This window comes from Atractosteus spatula, chromosome 12 (assembly GCF_055471065.1).
Source record: "Atractosteus spatula isolate fAtrSpa1 chromosome 12, fAtrSpa1.hap1, whole genome shotgun sequence".
NCBI classification, from domain to species: domain Eukaryota; kingdom Metazoa; phylum Chordata; class Actinopteri; order Semionotiformes; family Lepisosteidae; genus Atractosteus; species Atractosteus spatula.
The window spans coordinates 12,629,623-12,652,337 of record NC_142717.1 but is presented as its reverse complement, the minus strand read 5'-3'; the positions used below and the strand labels follow the sequence as shown (position 1 = coordinate 12,652,337).

The window sequence follows — 22,715 nt, the reverse complement described above, 5'->3', positions numbered from 1 at the left end:
AATTAGCGGCGCGATGCGCCAAGATCATGAGATGAGCCGAGCTAATGATGAGCCTCTCCCTGCCCCCTGCCCAAGTACCCACTACCCAAGCATCCACATCTTAGCATGGGCTTGTTTTTGTATCGTAACAAACACTTCCTGTTCTGTGTTGGCAGCATGGAGAATGACCGGCTGGTTACAACTTTACAGGCTCACTTTATAGTCAGTTTTATTGCCTATTTTAATACAGTGGGGCGTACTAATCATGGAGGCAGAGAAAAAGTGCAGGTTGGATGCAGAGGAGAGATTCATGTGGTTTCTTTTAGCTGATTTCTCTAGGTTTGTGATTACTGCTGTTTCTTTTAGTTGATCAATGTCATTTAACGTAAAGCCAAAACATTAGAACTTTAATTACCATACAAGGTGGGTGACTTGATTCTTTTAACCATACACATTCGATAAACTTCAGTACATTATGTGACAGTACAGAGATAGACTTAAGACTCTGAAAATGTAGCTATTTCAATAGTTCTCTGCACCAAATCAAGGCAAGCAAACAGCAAGCAAAAGTGGAGATCAGGATTAAGATAAGGGGATGGATTACAGTTTGGGTTACGATTAATATTATATTAGGAATTGCATGCTGCAAGACCTTACCCGAATGTAGGCATCCTGATGGTGCTTGGCAAAGTACAGCATATTATCCAAAGCCAACATTCCTGGGGGGATCTGAGTGAAATCCACAGCTGGATTGACATGATTCTATGAGAAAAAAAAAATTAAATGAATACAAAACCAGAAACAACACAGCATCCCCAGCCCCCACCAAAGTGTTCACAAGCAGCTCTTAATCTGATAGTAAAAGCATGTTTTAGTCACCATCTGTCCTCTTCTTATTCAATTTTAATCCGCTATAAAACACAGTGGCACTTCTGCATCAGGCAGAGAATAAGGCCGAGTGAAAGTGGGGCACGGCTCGTGACAAAACAGGTTTCAGACAACGGGGATTATTTTCAAACATTACTTAACTTTGCATATGGAACATGTACCGTGCCTTGCAAAATGATTCAGTCCCTTGCACACGCTGTCACACTGTTTATCAATAACAGCAATTTAACTCAGCAAACCTAATGCTCACAGTCAACACCACCCCTACGGTCAGTCATGGTGATGGTTCAAGACTGAAGGAAAAATGAACAGAGCAAAGTAAAGGGAAAAACTCAAAACCTGTTTCAGTCTGCTGAAGACTTACAACCACGACCCGAGTCCAAAGCTACACTAGAATGGCTTAAAAAGAAGAAAGAAGAAGAAAGTGAATGTCACTGAGTGGCTCTATCAATGTTCTGACCTATTGAGAATTGGTGGAATGACTTGAGTACTGCTGTCCATAAGCAATTCCCAAGCAACTTGGTATTCAGCCAATCAGCCAAGAAGAATGACTACAGATTGCACCATACCATGCATAAATTCTGGCTGTAATTACTGCCAAAGGAGTCTCCCACCAAATATTGAGTTCATGAGTCTGAATGCTTATGCAATTAAAATATTTTATTTTATTTCATTTTTCTCTTTGGTTTTTGCTGACATTTACTTACTTTACCCTTCAGTCTTCAATTTGAGCTTTCACGTTTTAAATACAATTTTAATTTTAAGAAATGTGCTTGCACCCTTGTGTAATTTCACAAAATGGGACACTAACAGGAATAATCTGAATATGCTTGCTAGGCACAGTAATATTTTATTGTAAATGCAGAGTATCATAACTCAGCATATGGAAAATTCCTAATATACAGTATAACTCTAACAATTCAGTGATACGTTTCTTCAAATAAAAAGAGCAATCTGAAAAAAAAACATTTAATTCTTCCTCTAATTGCTCAAACTTAATTTCACAGGTAGGAAAGGCAAAATATAAAAGACAGAACATTTTCTGGGGTTTTTCTCAGCGATGTGTAGTAATAAATCCTTTGTAATTAACTGCGTAGAAAAGGGGTGTTTGCTAAAGCTTTTCTCTATGGACAACAGTGTTATCGCAAAACATAATGAATGATGGCGAGGTTTTAGCTACTTGTTCTTCTGCAGAATGTTAAAAAAAACAAGGGAAAACATCAGTTTTATTTTTAGGAACAAAACTTGTCAGAACATTCCAGCTAAAATGACAATCATGTAAAGAACAAAAGTCTGAAATGTCCTCTTAACTTTCTTTCATGTTTTTAGAGCCTTTGCTACATGTCATGTATCGTACTGTGTGTGCAATACCGCTGAAGAACTGACTGCCCTTATTAGCTTTACAGGTAAAACATTATGCTTCTTAAAATATTTGGTCTAACACTTAACACAGACTACTAATAAAAGTAAATTCAATCAGTAAGGAACACATTAATAATTGCAATAAGTTGTAACAAAGAGTTCATTAAAGATAATTTAATTTTACAAGAAAATTAAATGTAATGGTTCATTTGTCTTACTGTAAAATTAAATGTCTGGATCAAACCAAATAAGAAAAAAAAGGAAAAAGAGTTCTTATCATCTAACTGTTTACTATTTTAAATCTTTAGACAAGTAACCAATAATACAGAGAAAACTCACTTTGAGCTACATAATACCTACGTATATGTAAGACAGCAATATTTACATTCATTTTGTGAACGTCCTTAACCAAATGATAGGAAATTTTAATATCGCAGTTTTTTAAGTTAAGTATCACTTGTGTCCTTACAGCTCTCTATTCTATCCTTGAATGCATGCTAACCTTAATCATTATGTTAATTCTTATAAGAATGAAATAATTGATACTTGTACTTTTCTAATGTTATCTCCATATACCTGTATACTGCACATTACAAGTTGCCTTGGATAAGGACATCTGCTAACAATCACTACAATAATAAAATATTTCCTTCTAGCCTACATAGATACACGGTACAGTATGCATACAGTACATATCATCATTTATATCAGGATGGTATTTCACATGCCTCTCCAAATAAAAATAGCTGTCTTTAGGGTGACAGTGATTAGACATATATCATGAGAGAAAAATTGTTTTTCACATACACATAAGTTTTGTGCACCTTCCAACAGGACAATGGAGTGTGTCCTTCTGCAGGAAGGACACATTTATTCTGTCAGACTGTAAGGATAGTTGACAGAATTACTGCTTCCAGAAAGTTGCTCATGAACCTGGTCCAGTTTTAAGGCTTTCATTGACTTTGTGGTTTCTTCCTACTTAACAGCCACTTGACTTTCTACCCTTGTTTTCTATGTGTTCATTACTAATGCCGTTGTAGGGATTTAAAAAAGGGTGTCTAGAGGGATTTCATTTTCCATGATCTGCTAGCTGTAAACAGTAATCTTACATAAAAGTTCACCAAACCACTGAAACTGAAAGGTTGCAAAATCTGAACATTTTAAATTAAATCAAGTTCCCTTTTTGTGCCCATTACCAGTTACTAACAAATAATGCTTCAAGTCTTCTGTACAAAGTGTTGTATAAGAGGTTTGTAGAGAAAACATCACCTCTGCCTGAAAACCAATTGCCCTGATACAAACAGAATTTGAATTGAAGGCACAATGCAAACTGTTTTCAAGAGGCAGTTGCTCTGCACGCTTGTCTTCCTGATTAAGACTGAAATTGGATTGTCTGTGCAGAGCTTTTGACTCCCTGGAAGTCATTCCTTAGACAGCTGTTTTGGAATCAGAGGCAAATTAAACAGGACACACAAAGAGTGATTAGTGATATCAGGAAGATGTCTGAGGAGCATATATCAACACACAGATTGGCCTGAAACTGTTTCTTACTAAATGTGTACCGCAGGGTTTTAAAAAAAAAAACACATTAAAACAAAGAACTACAAAATATGACTTATCAGAGACAGAGCCATGAAATTCTTCTTGACTACCATCAGCCTGCAGAACTTATTGAGGAGACAGCTAAGAAGAATTTGTTAATGTCAGTCGAGCTTTTACCAATGACAAGAAGCGGATGGCATGCCGCACACAAACAGAGAAAACAAAAGATGAAAAACGGAGAGTGAAAATGCCTTCAGAAAGCAATTTTTCTTTAGACATTTTAGTTTGACAATTTCCACAAGAAACGAGCGTTACAGCTCATGAAATGACAAATTGATTTTGATTTTTCAGTACAGCATCTCTCATCTTCCATTCCATATACGCCTCCATACCATGGCCCAGAAATGGCCTGCTGGTACAGCTACAGGCTTGTCTGCTGTAGTCTGTCAGCTCTGTGCCTTCTGATTACATAATGCCTCTAAAAGCAGTGAAATTTGGAATTCTAACCTGCACTGAAATTGCTGCTGACCTTTTATCAGAAACCCTTTATTTGCTTAGCAGGTGCCCTAATCCAGTGCTTCTTACTTATATATTAAGGTTACTTTAGGTTAGTAAAAGAGAGAATCATTTAATTACAGCAAGAACAAATTTGCAAAATAATAACAAGACCGAAACAAACTGAAAGTGGAATGCAAATGCTGTGGTCGAGCAAATTGATGAAAGACAGCCTAAGAGTACATAGTTCCTGTTTCCACCGAATAGGTGCAACATGCAAGTCACATTACATTAGTGTGACAGAGTGTAAGAGTGATTGAAGAATGTAATTCAGTGAGGAGAATTAGACATAGGTGCTGTCTTAACAGACAAGTCTTGAACAGGAGCTGCAAAGTAGTCGGGGCCTGAGCATTTCAAATTTCTAAGGGTAGTTCATTCCGGCACAGAGGTACGAGGGCAGACAATGAAGGGGCTCTGATCATTCTGATTCTGTAGCAGACTAAGTAGAAAGTGCTGTCAAAGCAATTGTGGTCAGCTTCCTGGTTTAGAATAGCTCACCTAACATCTAAAAAAAATCAGTAAAAGCTTGAGGAGGCAGTAACCTCCATTAGAGGAGATGTAAGACAGATGGTACTGCACATATTTAGTCCTGAAGAAACTTTGTAAGAATTACCATGGGTGAGGGCCTACTAAAGGAACTTTTCTTTCCATTTAATTTCCTCACAAATAAAATGATCATGGAGAAAATACCCTGTCATTTCAGAGTTCAACTGCACATTAAGAGAAGTAACATGTACTCATTATATTTGCGTGTCTGAATCCTGAAACAGGTCTGAGAGAAGAAAAAAGCACAGAAGTTGAAGGGGTCATATATGATTATTTGAAGACGGGAGTTAACAATCCTGCTGAATTAAGTAAAAAAATGCTGAATACTCTTTGGAAAGTCATATCTTTAGAAAAGATAAATGAATGCTTTAATTTACAAAACGACAGTCACCCTATTTCATCCAAGACTCAAATCATGTGCCTTTTAGTTGTTTTACTGCTTTCTAGGATTTTCTCAATACTGATATCATATGTTTTTGTGTCATCGCATAAATTACTTGTCTTTAGAACATCTTGAAAAGTGAGTTCTGCTAAAAATACTGTACAATAATGATGGTATCCAAGTGGTCTGCATTTTATAATCAGAAAACAAAACCCTGAGCAACAACATTACTCAAGGCAAAAAAGGCTTCTACAGGATAAGAGTTCAAAGCTCTATACCTGTAGAGTTTATTTTGTTTCTGAAATTTAAAAAAAATGTTTTTTCAAGATATAAAATAAATAACCTGCTGAGCTCTCGTCAGTAATTAAAGAGGTTTTCATTCTGGTTATGTAATGTTGTATAATTCGCTTATTTATAGTGGAATGTAGGTGTTTTGGAGGACAACAACAAATTCAATTCTCATTTTCTATTCCTTCAGTATCTCACATTTGGCTTCCGATGTTTTAAACAGCTGAGCAGCTTAACCCTGTTAGATCTTTCGGAAAAGTGATTCCATACACAGTGCAGATATTTGTGTCTCACCAGATACAGGCATAAGACATAGGGAGCTCCTAACTGACCAGCAAGTGTACAAATTAACAGTAACAGCATTGTTTGCTTTCCAGCAGATCTTTGAATCATTCAGTCTTGTTTTTAATTCCTGAATGCAGTAACCACTGAGTTGACTTTTTTTTTCAAAATAATACAATAGGTCAGTAGAGTAAATGAACAGGAAGATACAGAGAAGAGAGAAGAATAAAAAAACAGGGTTCTAAAAACTATACACTCTCTTCGCCATAATATCATATTCAGGTAGTTGAATTTGATAAAGAGAACGGTTTAAGTGAAGCTTACAACCTCTTGGTTCACAATAAAGTGCTGTTTTGTCTAAGGCTTGATCTTTTTTCAGGCTATAGAGCCTATTTGAAAATCATGATCGAAATAATGAAACAATGAACACAATGGAATAGAAGGAATATATTCTGTATCTTCTTTATCAATTTTTACATTTCTGCTTGCTTTATATGGCAAGACACCTTTAACACCTACTGATGACAAACGACTTACAGTGCACTCCACATTTTGCACAGTGACTGACTGTGCCACAGAGAGACTGTGGATACTTAAAATATTGCATATAAGTGATGCAAAATAAAGTAAATGAAAGCTGCAAAGTAGGTCATGCATTATGAAGCTATCTATAGCAAGTGAAGGGCACTCAATCATTCTGACAACAGCTAACAATGGTACCCTCAGCAGGGCAGCCATAGTAAACAAGATTGTGTCACAGGCTATCATACACTGTCTCACCACCAAAACTTTTAATTGATGCTTTTATAACACCACACCCAACACAGAAAAAATCCCTAGCTAGTTCTACCGCACACATTAAAAACCAATGCTACACTGCCCTCTAGTCAAGAGTACCTAAAATACCAAACAGGGTAGAAAAACAATGAGAGACAATCACACGCACAACTGTGTTTAAAAACACCACAGAATCTCCAGCATTCTTAATGTTCGTCATTATTGTCATCTCTGCTACAGGTCTAACACAAACCCTTTCTGTTTGTGGAGAATTCTTGGGTCACAGCTATACAGTATAAGCACTGGATTCTACACAAACCTATACACCTCCTCTTTGACATATGCAGGCTTTGTTTCTCCACAGCTTGCAGCAAATCATTTGTATAATGCTTAAGGTGGTTAAGTAATACACTGATTCTTGAATAATGGTGACCTCTCACTGCTTTAACCTTTAATATGATTCACCCATCACTACGAACATGACATTTGTGGCTGATGCTTCAATTAATCTGTCACTTAGAAACTACCAGGAGCCGTGGTAGTTCAAACGGCAAGGGTGTCTAGCTCCTGACTGGAAGGTCCCGGGTTCAATCCCAGATAGGGGCAAGCAATGGAGCTTGCTCTAATTCCTTCCAGGTGGCTCCCAGGTCCACTCAGCCTGCTTTCCAAATGAGTACTAGGGGCTAATCCTTCCGGGGGTAATAGAGGTTGGCCAGAGCATGATGCTGACCACATCACCTCCACCTCCAGTGTCGGATGGTTGAGAAAAATGGTGGCCCTTGTCCCCCATTCCCCCCATGGGCCTTGATGGCCTGAAAAGCAACTTACCTACCTTACAAACTACTGTTTGGAAGACATTACTTCACCTTACCGTGATTATTAGTACTTCTTCTATTATTGTCATTTTGCAAGGTTACACAACGGAGGACGTGTCTCTTTTGGCCCAATCTCTTTTGCACACAGAATGTTGGTAGATATTTTTAAGAACTATTTAATTTAAGCTCTACAAACACAGCCGTGCAAGCAAATTAAAATTTTAAGGAACAAGTCAGACTGACACAGATGAAGAAAACATCTACCAGAAGATGTGAGAAAACCAATGCGCCAAGGATGCTTACCATGAAGCCTAACTTTTTGTAGTCCCTGGTGTACATAGATTTGCGTTTCTCTATGCTGCCGCTGTTATTCGGTTCACACTCAACATCAAATGCAATCCTGCGAAGTTCAAATATAATGTCCCTTTGGGCCTGAAAAGAAAAGGCAAATATTTCATAAAAAGAAGCAACCTGGACTGTTTGCGGTTATGTTTTCCTGCTGTACTGTGAAATAAAACTAAACAATCACAGACATGGAAAGAATTCGTCAATTTCAAAACACATTAAGACATTCCATGTGTCAACATACTGTGCTCCACACATTCCACTGCATTTTTGCAAAAGTCTCGTGCTGGTTCAGATCAAAGGAGGAAGGAGTAGAATGGGAATCCAGAACTAATCCGATATTGTCTGTAGAAGATTTCATAAAACTTTAAGAAGAAAGAATTAAGTAAGTAGGAATTCAACTTTTATCCCGCTGTATCATTGTCAATTTTTACTGCAATAACCTGAAAAGGTAACATAGCACATACCTGAGAAGGTAGTAAAAACAGGATTTCTTTGGTTTCTACAGTGTATATGAATTTACACTGGCCCTACGTCTTCCAACTTTTCTAGCCAGTGATAGCATACATTTTATTCTACAGGTAGAACAGCTCTAACAGCTGAACGAGCTGGTAGATGTACTGTTATAACAGTGCTTTTCCCTGAGAGAAAAAATATTTGTCCCTGTAAGACAATCTGATAAAAATGAAGAATTTTTAAGCATCGGAAACAATTTAGCATTTAACGTTGAGATTGCTGTAACATATAAATTATGCACTTGAATACAATTATCAACTGTGTCCCACAATTTCCACTGCAATGCCCAACGTCGTGCATTCCTGGTTTGTTTTATTTCTTTTTTATCTTGCATGCTTCACCTCCAAGTAGCAAAAATGAAATATGTTTCTTTTTTTGCAATAAGCAAAAGCATAAAAGCAACACTACAGAGCTGAAAGTAACTGCCAGCTTTACGTACAGATATAAAAGAAGTCTTTTCATTGAATGACTAAATATAAAAGGAAACAAGAGCATGATATTTGACAGCCATACCTGATCCTGAGGATCCATCTTTGTCATCATCCTGTCTTCCAGCAGGTTGAAGGTAAGAACCTGAAGAACGTAGAGCTGATGGGCCATCTCAGAGTTAATTGACCTGTTGCTTCGTATTACATGCTGCAGAACAAAGGGTCAGCATTAGGAACACTGTGAAAGAACATCCACCAGTTCCAGATTCATGTGGGAGACAAGAGGTGCTTATGTACAAAAAGCTCCTGGAAGAACTATCTAGATGACCGTTTCTTCCCCTTGATTTTGCTGAATATTCCAAAAATACAGATCAGTGAGATGATTAAAATTCTGGTAAAAATTAAAGCATACATTACGATGTCTGCTCACATAGTAAATACAGTTCCACCTTATCTGTTACAGGCCAGTTTGATAGTCAGTGGTAAGCAAGCAGAGCCTAGAATTACTTCCAGTCAAGAGAGGAATAGGTGAAAATGTAAGATTGTTGATATTTGCTCCAGTCTTCAGCCGGTTTCAATATGAGTTACATTGTGGATAAAACAAAAAAAGTAAAAGGACTTTACTTAATGAGTTCAGTCTGAGATAGTGAGAAATCTGTGGAATTTTTATATATAGAACAGTATATCACATTATCTAAAAAAACACTTGAAAGCAAGTGAATATACTGTTTCAGTTATTTTATAACCATGATTAACCACCTTTATTAAGCATGAAAATCAATTTAAACATACTATAGACCTCTAGCCTGGAAGATAAGTAAAATTTCCACTCACACTTAAAATAATAGATCGGAGCTGCTTCTGTGCCAAGATGTTTGCCATTTCCTACAAAGACAGGAAAACCAATTATTAGTAATAGAAAAAAAAAGTGTGGGGACCTATGAAGACTCAAGTCTAACACAGGATAAAAGAAAAAAAATATTTAACAGAAAATCAAACCAATAAAAGATAAATAAAATAGACCTGCAGCTAAGGTGCAGGGCTGACAGTTGTAAAATCTCATGTTTCACATGCATGCTGAAAACAAAATACATTTTTTTTTAAATCATTAAATATTTTAAAATAATTGAATACATATTTATAACATAACATTTAATTTAAATAAAACTCAGAGTGTCTCTGTCATTTCTGATAGTACTAAAGGCTGCAATGAAGTAGGTGAAGGGCTGTTATTTCCTTGTGTCCTGGAATAGCTAAAGGAAAGATTCATTGTAGCACACTGTTGGTATTGAATTTAGGAATAAACTAATAAGTAAAATATAAAGAGCTGAAAGTACAGTAAATGGCGCCAACCGGTTATCTACAAACCCACACCTCCTTCAGTTAACTAATTAACATCATTAATTAATCTCAGACAGTTATGGCTTTCATTGGGAAAAAGGAAAGATCAGGAACCACTGACATATAACCTCAAAATGAGCCCACTGGATTAAAAGTATGTCACGAAACTCATCACTGTTATGATTAATGAAACAAAGGAGAAATTAAATATACAAAGTTGAGCTGCTTTTCAAAAAGAAAGTTAAGTCCTGAATCCAAACTGCAGTTACAGCACTAATAATAACAATAATACACATCTGAACTCATATATCCCTTGAACGATAACTGCACTAGGACAATACTGCATGTTTTATTAAAGGATATCAGAATAAATCTGTGGGGCATGTACTTTTTGTGATGGGGAAAATGCTGAAAACGTAATTATCTAGGACTAATAAAAATACTAACACTTTTGATATGATCTGGTATCTTTATTAATACTCAGAGACAGCCCTTTCTCCAACAGACATGATAAAAGAGTCAAATTGACATCAGAAATGCATTAACACTTCTTATGGTAATTACTGCTCCTAACCATTGTTACTGTGACATAAGAAACACTTCTAAAGGAAGCATACACATTATAGCTTTAGTTCGGTCACATTTTGCGGTATCACACCAATACAGTTTGGTGATCTGAAATGAAATGCAATGTGTAGCCTTTGCACAGCAAGAGAAAAGAGAAGCAGGTGACCCGCAGAAGAGTTTCAGAGACTGTTCTCACAGGGAACTTACTGTAAGAGGACAATCGAGGATGTTCACATTGTCCTCCACATCAAGCTAATGAAAAGCGTGCAGAAAAAAAAAGAGAGAGAAAAGCAGCAAAGCCTTTTATTAGAAACAAATCCCAAAGCCTTTCCAAGTAAAACCAACAGGAATTTATGACAGAGCAAATAGAAGTCAAGATCATGCATGCAGGAATTTTTTTACTATAGACTGACAACTCCCTATTGTGAAAGACAAGCATATCACTCTTAACAACGCAGTTAGTGCCACAAGTCTAATTGTCTGTTACATCCAAAGAGCCCACAGATGCCAGTTCAGTTATTAACTTTCTTTTTCTTGCTTGATTGTGTCTGATGCAGTCCATCTGACTTTCATATAACCGTTTTTGAATTATTAGTTTCAAACAGGCTAAACATAAAAATGGTTCAGTGCTCTGTATGTGTGCTGTACACAGAACGAGTTTCCTTACTAGCAAAAACTATTTTGAATAAGGAATTTAGGAATGATTATCATATTAAAAAATACAAAACTATATCTTCATAAATAAAGTATTCTAAAAAACATTACTGCACAGGATACTTATGCTACTGCACTAAAACTTTGACATACTGTACTCATTGATTATCCAATATGGGGATCTCTTTACATCCAAATTCTTTATTTTAGCTGTTATCTTTCTGGTGTGAATTTTTGAAAAATGCTCCAAATTTGTAAGCAAAACATCCTAACTTTCAGTTTTCTTTTGACTAGAAGTCAAACAGGAACAAGCAGTCATAAACCCTCATTAAATTGGCATGAAGTGGTCTCCACCTTGTGTATATATAGCAGACATTTGACTACTACTACTCATAGACTATTAAGAAGAGGTCTACCAGGTGTATACAGAAAAGCTAGGGATCATGACGAAGTTACAAGTGACCCAGGAAGTAAAAAATTCAAAGGTCACATCCCTCTCCAGCAATAAACGTCATGGACAAGAAAACCTCTCCACCTCTTTCACCATTAACACATTAACACTCCCGTGGCCGGCAGAGGAATCCTACTCCGCTGGGCCCCTGAGCAAGGCCCTTAACCCCAGCTGCTCCAGGGGCGCCGTACAAATGGCTGACCCTGTGTTCTGACCCCCAGCTTCTCTCTCCCTGTCTGTGTGCCTGTGTGTCTCATGAAGAGCAAGCTGGGGTATGCGAAAAGACAAATTCCTAATGCAAGAAATTGTATACAGCCCACAAAGTTATCTTATCTTAAACAGTAGAATTCTTTGGAATTAATTGAACCATATACCTGTAGAGAAAGTTTTAGCTGCCTTGACGTCACTAAAACCAAAATAAAAAGAAAACAAGTACTGCTTGGCTGAACAGCTTTATAGCTCTCATCAGTAAAGCCAGGATGCTGGCAGCTTCATCAGGGAAATGTATTACTCCACTGTCTATAAGCAAGTGCTTCACTGCTGAGCTTCTGTACACTGCCAGATAAGTCATTACAAGGCAAGGCAGTAAATTATGCGCTTCAAAACTAGAGCAAAGAAATCTGTGAAGAAAGTGGAAAAAGTGGACCCTTCAGGAAGTTAGCCTCTTTCTTTGCTGAAGTACATTCAGATTATTGCTCTGATTAAACTAAATGCCTCTAGGTTCAAAATTTGGGTAATTTGTTAAAGAGTAAATCGTTAAAGGAATAGCTATGTTATACATAATTTTTATGCAAATTTCCCCTCCATTTTTCTGTACAATATTTTATAGGCCTATGTTTTCGTTAACTCTCTGCTTGTCTATGTTAATGAATTACTATGCTAATTAGCTGCTATTATAAATAATGACATCATAATCCAGCCATTTTCTAAACCGCTTCATCCAATTCAGGGTCACAGGGGAGCCGGAGACTATCCTGGCAAGCAACAAGCGCAGGGCAGGATATACCCTGGATGGTACGCACACACAGACGGAAACACACACACTCACTCACTTATAACAGGGCCAGTTTTTTCCCAGAAGTCAATGAACCTACCAGTATGTCTGTGGACTTTGGGACAAAACCCATGCAAAAACATTAGGAGAACATATAAACTCCACACGAGAGCACCCCAGGTTCTGAACTGAACCCAGGGTACCAGCTCTGCAAGGCAGCAATGTTAACCACTGCGCCCATAACGTAATAATAAATAAAGCTCTATGAGAGGAAATACTGCAGAAGGGTTTAAATCCCCTTTTCCAGTGGCACAGCTTCGCCACAAGAGCTCCAAAGATGGTTGCTCAGGCTGTTTTGGAAACCATCCTGAGAAATTCCAGTCTCCCAACCCGCCTAGCACTGGCACAGTAGTCAGAGGGCTAAGTGCTGGAGTTAAAGACTTTCATCCTCACACTGGGCCCGTCAGCCCCCGCCAGAGAAAAAAGGCGGAATTCCAGAGTTTGGAAGAGGAAGAAAAGTTCGTGCCAGGCCTGTAAAAGTGCTAATTCTAAACTTCCACGTGAGCCAATTCAAGCTTTTCTTGAACACTGGAATCTTCAGTGAAAAAGGATGTGCTAGTTGTAACTCAAAGTAACAAGAGCTGCAAGATTTAAGTATAAGAAACAAAAAAAAATATATATAACTGTATATTTCTTGTAAGATGTTTCCGAAGTGTCTGAAAAGCTGCCCTTGGATGATCTCCACTTCACCGTGTGCAACATCTTGCGCCAAAGATCAGGTAACTGTGGTGGATAACCAACAGATGCACACTGGGCAGTCTGTGCTCAGGTGTGCCATTGGCAGTGGCTATCAATGTGACACACCCCGATATGAAAATGACTTCACCAATGGCCCTGTGAGGACAAGATACTTGCACTGCATACTCCCAGTCCATGGTGCCGAACCAACAACCTATATCTCAACAAAACCAAAGAGCTGATTGTTGACTTCAGAAGACAAGGAAAAGTTCACTCCCCCGTCTACATAGAAGGGTCTGCGGTGGAGATGGTGAATAACTTCAAATTCCTAGGTGTTCACATCTCGAAGGACCTTACATGGACACTGAACACCTCCAGTCTCATCAAGAAGGCACATCCACATCCACAGATCCTCACCAACTTCTACAGATGTACGGTGGAGAGCATACTGACCAGCTGCATCACAGTCTGGTACGGCAACTGCACCGCATCTCACCGTAAGGCACTACAGCGGGTGGTCAAAACTGCCCAACACATCATCGGCAGTGCCTTACCATCCATCCAGGAAATATACAACACCAGGAAAAAAGTGGTCTGAAAAAAGCCACCAAAATTATGTCTGACCCCACTCACCCCAGTCATAACTTGTTTGTTCCCCTACCATCTGGCAGAAGGTTCCGGTCACTCCAGTCGCACACAACTAGACTCCAAAATAGCTTCTTCCCCAGAGCTGTCAAGTTGTTGACGCCCCCAGTCCCTCCCACCATATTATGATCTCTCCTAACGTCTTCCTGTACCCACAATGACTGCACTCCCACACCACTACACTCACATGTAAGCCGAAATTGTACTGTCCCCTCGATAGCCCAGTAAAACTGTACCGGTCGTAATAATATTTAATATTTATTAATTAACCATACTATTTTTAACCATACTATTTTTGCACTGTTCCAAGAATTACCTTGCACTGTTTTTGTCCTGTTATATTTTCTCTGTTTGCGGAATTTTGCACAGTTTTGATTACTTGATTACATGTTATTTATGTTATGTTATTACATGTTACTGTTATTGCTATTGTGTTACTATCTATTGTCTTATCTTCTTTCCTATTTATATACTGCACCTGAGTGACTAATGAGAAACACTTTTCATTATACTATGCACCTGTGTAAGTTTAATGACAATAAAGTTGAACTGAATTATACTGGAAACCCTTTTTCAAACTACTGTATGCTGTCTACAAAGCAAAGGGAGTCATGCATACACAAATAACTGGAAGCCCAATTAAACAGCCTGAAACCTGAAAACCAGAAATTGGACACCACTTCATTTATCACCATTTGAAAGTTTAATACAATCTTTCTACAACGTTTATACAAGCTAAAAGGTTTTAAGTGTGCAACATGCCACTTGATCTGCCTGAGGCAGTAATAACTGCCTACCAAAGAACAACTTAAAAGGCCACTTTAATCTGAAATGTACTAAAAATCCAAATTTTGTGATAATGAAAATCAAACTCAGGTGATACTGCTACCTCATAGGTCTGTTGCTTCTGCTTGCTTGACTAATGGAGTCTAGTTTGGGTAACACAGGAAGGCATTTTGCTGATATAGTGTAACTGCTACAGCTTTTCCATTTCACTTTGTAATCACAATTAATTTATAATGCAATAAAAAACAATTGTTACAATTAAGATTTATTTGTTAAAGTTTCTTGAAAAACAGCATATTTGGATTCCACGAAACAGGCTACCGACCTGAATTGGAGTAGGGAATTATTTTAAATACAAGATTGGAATTAATGATATTCATTTGATGTTTTGCAGATTTCACCTGCAGTTTGCAAAATTTTAATACCTTCCATCTTTACTCAATGTCCTCACCATTACATTCAAGTTTAGCTTCAGCTGCATTTTTCAAGTCTTATATTTATCACTACAGTTACTCTCCTCATAACAACCAGACAGTGATGGGACAGTTCCAGGAGAGTGTTGCGCAGATGCATCTCCAAAAACTTTTAGACTAACTCAATTACAATACTTACGTTAATAATATTGATAAAATTCTTTTAAAACACTTAGGTTCTACTTTAATCCCTTCTAAAAACCTACAACATACAAGGAAGAATAGCTACATAACTCACCTTAATAAGCCAAGCAGGAATCAAAAGGAATGACATAAATTCCAGTATATTTCCCAGTATTTCTTTAAAGATAGCTCTGCATTATTAAGATTGCACTAACAAAGCAGCAGAAGGTTAAAAGGATGAAATGTGAAGAAGTTCTAAATGATTGATGAGGGTTTTAAAATAGCATGCCTTTCATTCAATTACATTTATTAGGAGGCAGTAAATTGGTTGACTCATCTGGGGTTCATTATTCATTTTCTGCTTGACCCACGCAGTAAACAATGGTAATAAATAAAATCCCAGGTACTGTACCTGTCTCTTTTCTTCTGGTGCTTTCAGGAACAGTGCATTAATTACAGCAATAGCATATGTCTGAATGTCCTGATCATTCCTGCAATTAAGACACAATAATGTGCAGTCACAATCTTCAACCACTTAACTTCTAAGCACAGTATAAAAAATTCATTACAACAACCTGAAATTCATTACAACAACCTGAAAAGACCAAATGTTTCTGATCTTTACTCAATATTTTTACACGAGCAAGGATAAATCTATTTGTCTCTGAATACTGGTAAAAATGTGCATTTTATACTACATATGCATGTCAAAGAAATTACTCAAAACAAATACAAAAGAATAGACATTGGATTTATGTACAGTATTTAGCTCATCTAGGCATTTAATCACAATTTGATGCTATATTGAAAGGCTAAATTGATAACTGTTGATATCTGTGTTATAGTAATTTTCCATACGGCTGGAACAGGGATATTATGACTGAATCAACTAGGATTTGGTAGACTGACAGATTTACTGCCTGTTTGTACTGCCGAAATTGTTTTTTTAATAAGCAGGTTATTTTTATGGTTAGTACCAAATCTAAGCACAGAAACCAGACATTGGATTGGACTGGACAATGTGGATTAAGAATGCTGTCCATAAAATTCTGATTTCTTCAAAACCTTCAGACTAAGATGTGCAAAACCATATCCTACAAGAAATCTCAGTTTGATCTTGTTGTACGAGATGGCTGCAGTGGTTGTTACAATCAAGTTTGGTCCACTGAACATATGCCAAATCTTTTTGGACTTTTTCAGCAATGAAATATTAAAAAGTTGTTTTAATTACCTATCCTATTTACAAATTTGAAGACTTAGAGCTTCTAATCTTATACTTTTAAACAGATGCAAATTGTCACTACTGATGGGATTCGGTTTCAATCGCTTTTTATTACTGATTCAGGTCCATATCTGTTTGGAGCAAACTGGAAAAAAAACTTGCAGAATTCCAGCAGGAGTTAACGCAAATAATGTATGCCTTTTGTGGTTTTAAATAAATAAAATAATATGATGAAATGGTTTATACTCAGCATTACTTTCTTAACGCATAAAGGTGCATGAAATCAAATGTACAATAAAAAGACATTGGATAAGAAATCTAGAGACTTGGTACATAGTGAATATGGAAACAAAAACCAAGCTCACCCTTGTAGATGAGGTATGAGCTGACCAATTGTAATCTCCTGTGCCACCTTCTGGTAAAGATCATGGCTATTCAGGACCATGGATTCCAGAATGGCCAAAGATCTCTGCAGTACAGCAATGTCCATCGATGACTTGTTCACATAACTCGCTATCTGCATTTTAAAAAACAGGGGGAAACACTTAAATATTAGGGACTGCTTTTCATTACAGAAACAGCTGGCAGGTTATCTTCCACGAATCCCACAACTACTCATACTCTACCCTCTCATAGTAGAGCAAGCCCAAAATAATAATTGTGCCAAAGAAATCCAACAAAGAACGATAGGGGTTCTGTATGGAAAATTAACCATTTTATGAAATTTAATATTCACTTGATTCAAACAACTAATCAATTACCATAGCTCAGTAAGAATTTTATTTATTAAAAAATCCAGAAGCAATTACTACTCAGGTCTCATCCAAGTAAAACCAGCCCACTACCTTCAAGGCTCCAAAACTGACTTCTCTAAAATTCAGGACTGGCCTAAATTTTCCTGGACAGTTTTGTCTTGCAGGCCATTTCAAACTGAATAAAGAACGTTTTGAGTTTTTGCACTTTCACTAGAAGTTAACAGATGTCTCTGAGAATGCACAGAGCTCCCCTTTCTATCAACCAGTCCTCAATGGTGTCTCTCCTGTACAGAAAACATCTGGCTCCTGATCCATCAACCACTAATCCGAGGCTATAGAAACCTGGAATAACACAGGAACCAAGCTTCCATAAAACCAGCAGTTTTCTTGGAGTCAAATATCCTGGACTTACAGTACATGTGGTCAGAAACCATGCTGGTCAATAAGGCTGTTGTTTTTTCTAATTGAATTCACAAAGAAAACATTTCAGTAAACAAAAAGGCAACTGAGAACTTCATAAATACAAAGAAGATACAAAAATAAAGGTGTAAAAAAATTTTTAACACACAGAAAACTACCACTATTTTAAATGTTTGGGCTATAGCATTAAATGTGCTGCTGTGAACTTGCACTGTCATATCCATGATGTATATTTCAATCCAACTTTCTATAGCTTTTCAAAATCTTGACAATTCATCATTCTATCAATTGCTTTTCGGGATTAAGAGAAGGTTTAGAGGATTTAGTTCAATGTGCAGAAATTATTCGATGATAAGAAGGCATTTTCCATTGATAAACGTCGGACAAAAGTTACAGTATGAAGACCTCTGTTAGTACACGTACCTTTTTTATAAAGGCAACAGAGAAAGTGTCCCAGGAGACAATGCCATGATCCATAAGCTCAACAAAAGCCGTCAGTGTAAATGATAACATATCTCCAAAGCTGTAAGAAACAAAACACAACAGCAAATAGCGTCATCTCTGTTTGAAACATAAAGCAGCAAAGCCAAGCACAAAGGGGGCAGTTGTCAAGGAAGCCAAGCTTTCAAAAGATGGGTAAGACTGACCAGTGCTGCCATCTGAGCACACAACTGCATGGCGGGAAGTTTGTTTTGGGGGGGGAGGAGGGAGAATTCTTACACAGAAATTAAGCCAGCCTGCATTCCCATGCATGGTTATCTTCTTATTAGTAAACAACGTCATACCAGATCAAAAGAATTAAGTATCCAAGCAGGGTTAGTCCTTGAGTATAATCACAAGGTAGGGTCAAAAATAATTTTTAAACAATTTCACTTATTACTTAGGACTTCTGATTCGGCACAGAACACAGGGCTGTTGAGAGTTTTATTGAAATGTGCACTGAGCAATGTGTAACACTGTTAGAAGAGGTTATGATTACGTTTAATTGAGTTACTGCTGACAATTAACTTAAGATTTTATCTCCTAATGTCGCCATTCAAGTGCATAGTATGTAATTATGTTTGCAGAACAGTAAATTGCATATCCATTTTAGTTTTAGTTGTGGCTGTTTAGAAAAAAAAGTTTTAAAATGGAAAAAATAATGATCTGAGCAATATAATGTAGATGTCACCCTACCCTTTAATAGTGAAAATAGTACTAAAAATTTAGCAAAAAATATGCAGTTACATGGCAAAACATGTATTGTAATTAGTGTTGTTACTACTACTGTTGTGCCCTATTGTTTTTTTTTTAATGGCTGTTTTAAAATGGCAACCTTAATAAACTGAACAGTGTAAAATAGCTCTATGCTGGGACTGAAAGTATTTTCATTTAAAACAATTTCACATTCAGCAGAAAATAATTTTAGGATGCACTGGGTAACCTCAAAAATCAATCAACACAACTTGTTTTTCGTACTTCAGCTTAACTGGAAAGCACCTTCATTTTTTGAAAGTTCTGTTTTCCTCTGAGTTCCCTTAGAAGGATGGGGAAGTGCAAATCTGGAATAATTCCCCCTGACTTCACAGTGCAGATCTCAGCGTTTCAGTGGATTAAGTGCAACTGAAAATGCCTAAATAAACTTATTCCGAAATGGTGTTGCCTAAGAAGCTGAATTAATAAACAATTACTTTCTTTTCTATATTTTATGTTTATGCACTTCATCTACTCATTTATTAAAAGCAAACAATATAGTTAACTGGAAATAATGAGGAAATATACATACGAGGTCACCTAGTTGGCTAGAAGGTAGTTTTCAAGTCATGTGACCTAAAATGCTTCCATATTTATTTTAGAAATGTACACCTATACAATAATCCAAACAGTGCATTACCTCTTTTTTTGAAAAATAGTATTAAGCTTAGTGAAATGCTGTTTTCTTTGACAGGTAAACTTCCGTTTAATCCTTAAACCTCATTCTGTTTTCCTCAAGTTGTTTAGTGACCTCCCATGGCCAAATGTGTCATTAGCACTTGCCAATATTATAGGCCACACTGCCACCTGCAGGCATTAATCTCCACAGCATATCTCTTAATTTTATATTTAGTAGCATAGCGATCTTTGACGTTTTAAGATATACTTTCTCACCCCACACTTCTCTGGTTATATTTTGTCCTTACAAAGCTTGGTCCAAGTTTCATATACATCTTTAAATAGAGGTTGGTATGGTTGGGCCAAGAGGTGTAAGGGCCGAATATGACCAATATCCATAATATACAGTACACATCACAGGAGCAGGCTACTTAAGACTGCATTCACAAAAGCCTTGTTTATATCACCTTTATTTTTTTCATGTTCTTACTTATTACATATTCTGCTACACGTGTTCTACATAATTTTGTTGCATCTCCTTAAGGTGCTACTGTACTGTACTTTTAGCTACAACAGCAAAACAAGATTATTATAAGGCTTAACAATTCTCTGTTTCTATATACAGAGCAATATGTAATGTGTAATATCAGATTTCACATTATATATTGCTCTGTATTTAGAAACTAGGTCTTTAAATAGAAAAATTGTCAGGAACCACGGTATGGTGCCGAAGCTTTATTGTGAAACCCTGTGAGTCTCATTGAATTCACACCTAATTTAAAGTAATTGAGAAGTGAAAACTCTTTTGTGATCATTTACTTTTAATTGCCTGGAACATTCCACTGGGATGGTGTATTTTAAATTTAGAGCACGCTTAACAGGAGATGAATAAGCTAAGAAATGAAGTCTGAACAAATCACAGATGATATAAACAACCTTATTAGGAGATAAGCAATACATGTTAACACAGAGCATTATTGCATTTTACATGAAATAACTAGCCACTATTAACATATGTTTGTAAAGGAAACATTCACCAGTTTATATGACAGAACTTGATACAGTGAGCAGTAAAAAAGAAAACATGACAATTGCATTGTAACTCTATTTTTTATAATTACATTGTATACATATTTCCCATTGTTTACAATGACCCTCTCCACAGTTACACTTGTGGAAAATGCAAAAGAATGCCAAGTATTCTAAAATTGTGTTCCTACAACTGCACCTTTCACGTTCACTGCCTATGACACAAGATGAGCCTAAATTACGAATTCTCGAAAGCATTAGGAGAAAAAAAAACGGCCAATTATTTGTATAATTTTGTATACCGGCTCAATTTGGAATGGTCGATTGCGTCTTGACGACTCGGCTCTTGCAGAGGGAGACTGAGGAAGAATGAAGAAGAGCAGGTGGGGGCGTCTGAGCTCACCCACCCATCAAACCTTTCATCTCCTGGCTCTCTGCAAGCTCCACGGTTTCAGTTCAGGAGGCGAAGTGTCCACTGAAGGAGTGGCACATCCTTCCTTGACATCAGGGAAAGCTTGCAGGCGCCCAGAAGAGCAGTTATTTCATTAGGAGCTAAGACAGCCGAGACAGTGGCGAGCCGTCACCTGGGGAAGGCCAGTCACTGCTGGCTAGTGGCATGAATTCTAGAGGCTCTCACGCCACCTACTGTAGATCACAGAGCTCAACCTGTGCTCAGAGCCAGCGCTTATATCAAGGAATCCCGCCCTGTATTTTCAATTAAAACGCCTAACGATACTGACCAATTCATGCAGGAAGAGGTAATGTATACATGTGGAGACAGAGACATAGTATCTAAAGAGCATTTTCAAGTGTACATTTATAAAATCATTTCAAATACTGAATGAAGAGTTAGAGATAACACAAATAAACAGACGGTTTTCTATCTTATGTTTTTATGTCAAACACAGGAGATTGACATGAATACCAGCTGAACATACAGTATATATTAGCTATTTTTACATTGGTTTCCAATAAAAAGATATAACAAAACAAGTCCACATTTGATGTATGCATTAATGTAGCACAACAAAGGTTAAAACACACAGCAATTTATTTTTACTTTTTTATTTAACACAATAATTAGTCCCAGTACTGATTGGCTGCTTTTTGTGAGTAAGCTTTTGCACATGGCAGTGGGCAGATCATTTCATGCTTTATCAAAGTTAAAAGTTAAAGTTGCACCACATATTTCTATTTTATGTTGCCTTACACCTGAATTTGGATGATCTGGAAGCAGAATTGATCTTGCTGTATGTTACAGAATAGCTGGAAATTACATTATGGTGATCACACAGGACATAAAACATTCAAATAATGCATTCAGCAGCCCCCTGCTATGCTCAGATTTTACTGGCAATGGTCAGGGTGGATTTTTATTATTAAACAATAAAGCAATGTTAGCGTGGGGCGTAGAGTAACACTCTTTCCAATACACAAAAGGCTCATATACTTACAATCCCTGACCAACAGCCAATTATGGGATTTTGTTTTCTAAAAATCCTACAGCAAATAATTCAGAAGAAAACCAAAACGAATGATAGGGAATTATCTACATTATTGATGACTGTCATAAGAACAGCGTGGAAAAACTCAAGGATCTGTAATTCCATGTAAGCATTAAAAGTATTCTCTTTAATGAATTTCCTTTATTAAAATGTGGATTATATATTCATTATAAATCTATACATTTGTATTTGTATAATTTGTATAATGAAGGCAGCATCTGTGTAGGTTGACCAAACACTCTGTCCCAGTAGTTCACTACACCCTACACAAGAAAACTATTTATTCTATTAATTCTATTCTTGAATTAGTATACATGAATGATTAAAGTTACACTTGAGACCAAGATAACTGACAAGAACACCTCTCACCTATTAACCCCCCCCAGAAACAACATAGTAAAATCATATGTTTTATTTGATCCCCTGCATTCTTTGGAGTAATGTGTTGAGTTTTGT

General features: G+C 36.9%; 1 protein-coding gene across 5 annotated transcripts in view; it reads right to left on the bottom strand.

Moving 5' to 3' along the window:
• elmo1 (engulfment and cell motility 1 (ced-12 homolog, C. elegans)) overlaps nt 1-22,715 on the bottom strand; it is a 153,509-nt gene that overhangs the window by 87,531 nt on the left and 43,263 nt on the right. For 3 of the 5 annotated variants that reach the window (XM_088928650.1, XM_088928652.1, XM_088928653.1), the window contains 8 exons: nt 18,298-18,397; nt 17,065-17,216; nt 15,890-15,968; nt 10,821-10,865; nt 9,540-9,590; nt 8,791-8,913; nt 7,720-7,848; nt 637-741 (listed from right to left, as the gene is read on the bottom strand). In XM_088928650.1, coding sequence (XP_088784776.1) covers nt 637-741; nt 7,720-7,848; nt 8,791-8,913; nt 9,540-9,590; nt 10,821-10,865; nt 15,890-15,968; nt 17,065-17,216; nt 18,298-18,397 — 784 coding nt within the window. The remainder of the gene's footprint in view (nt 1-636; nt 742-7,719; nt 7,849-8,790; nt 8,914-9,539; nt 9,591-10,820; nt 10,866-15,889; nt 15,969-17,064; nt 17,217-18,297; nt 18,398-22,715) is intronic. The other 2 variants (XM_088928654.1, XM_088928655.1) reach the window with 1 other exon arrangement.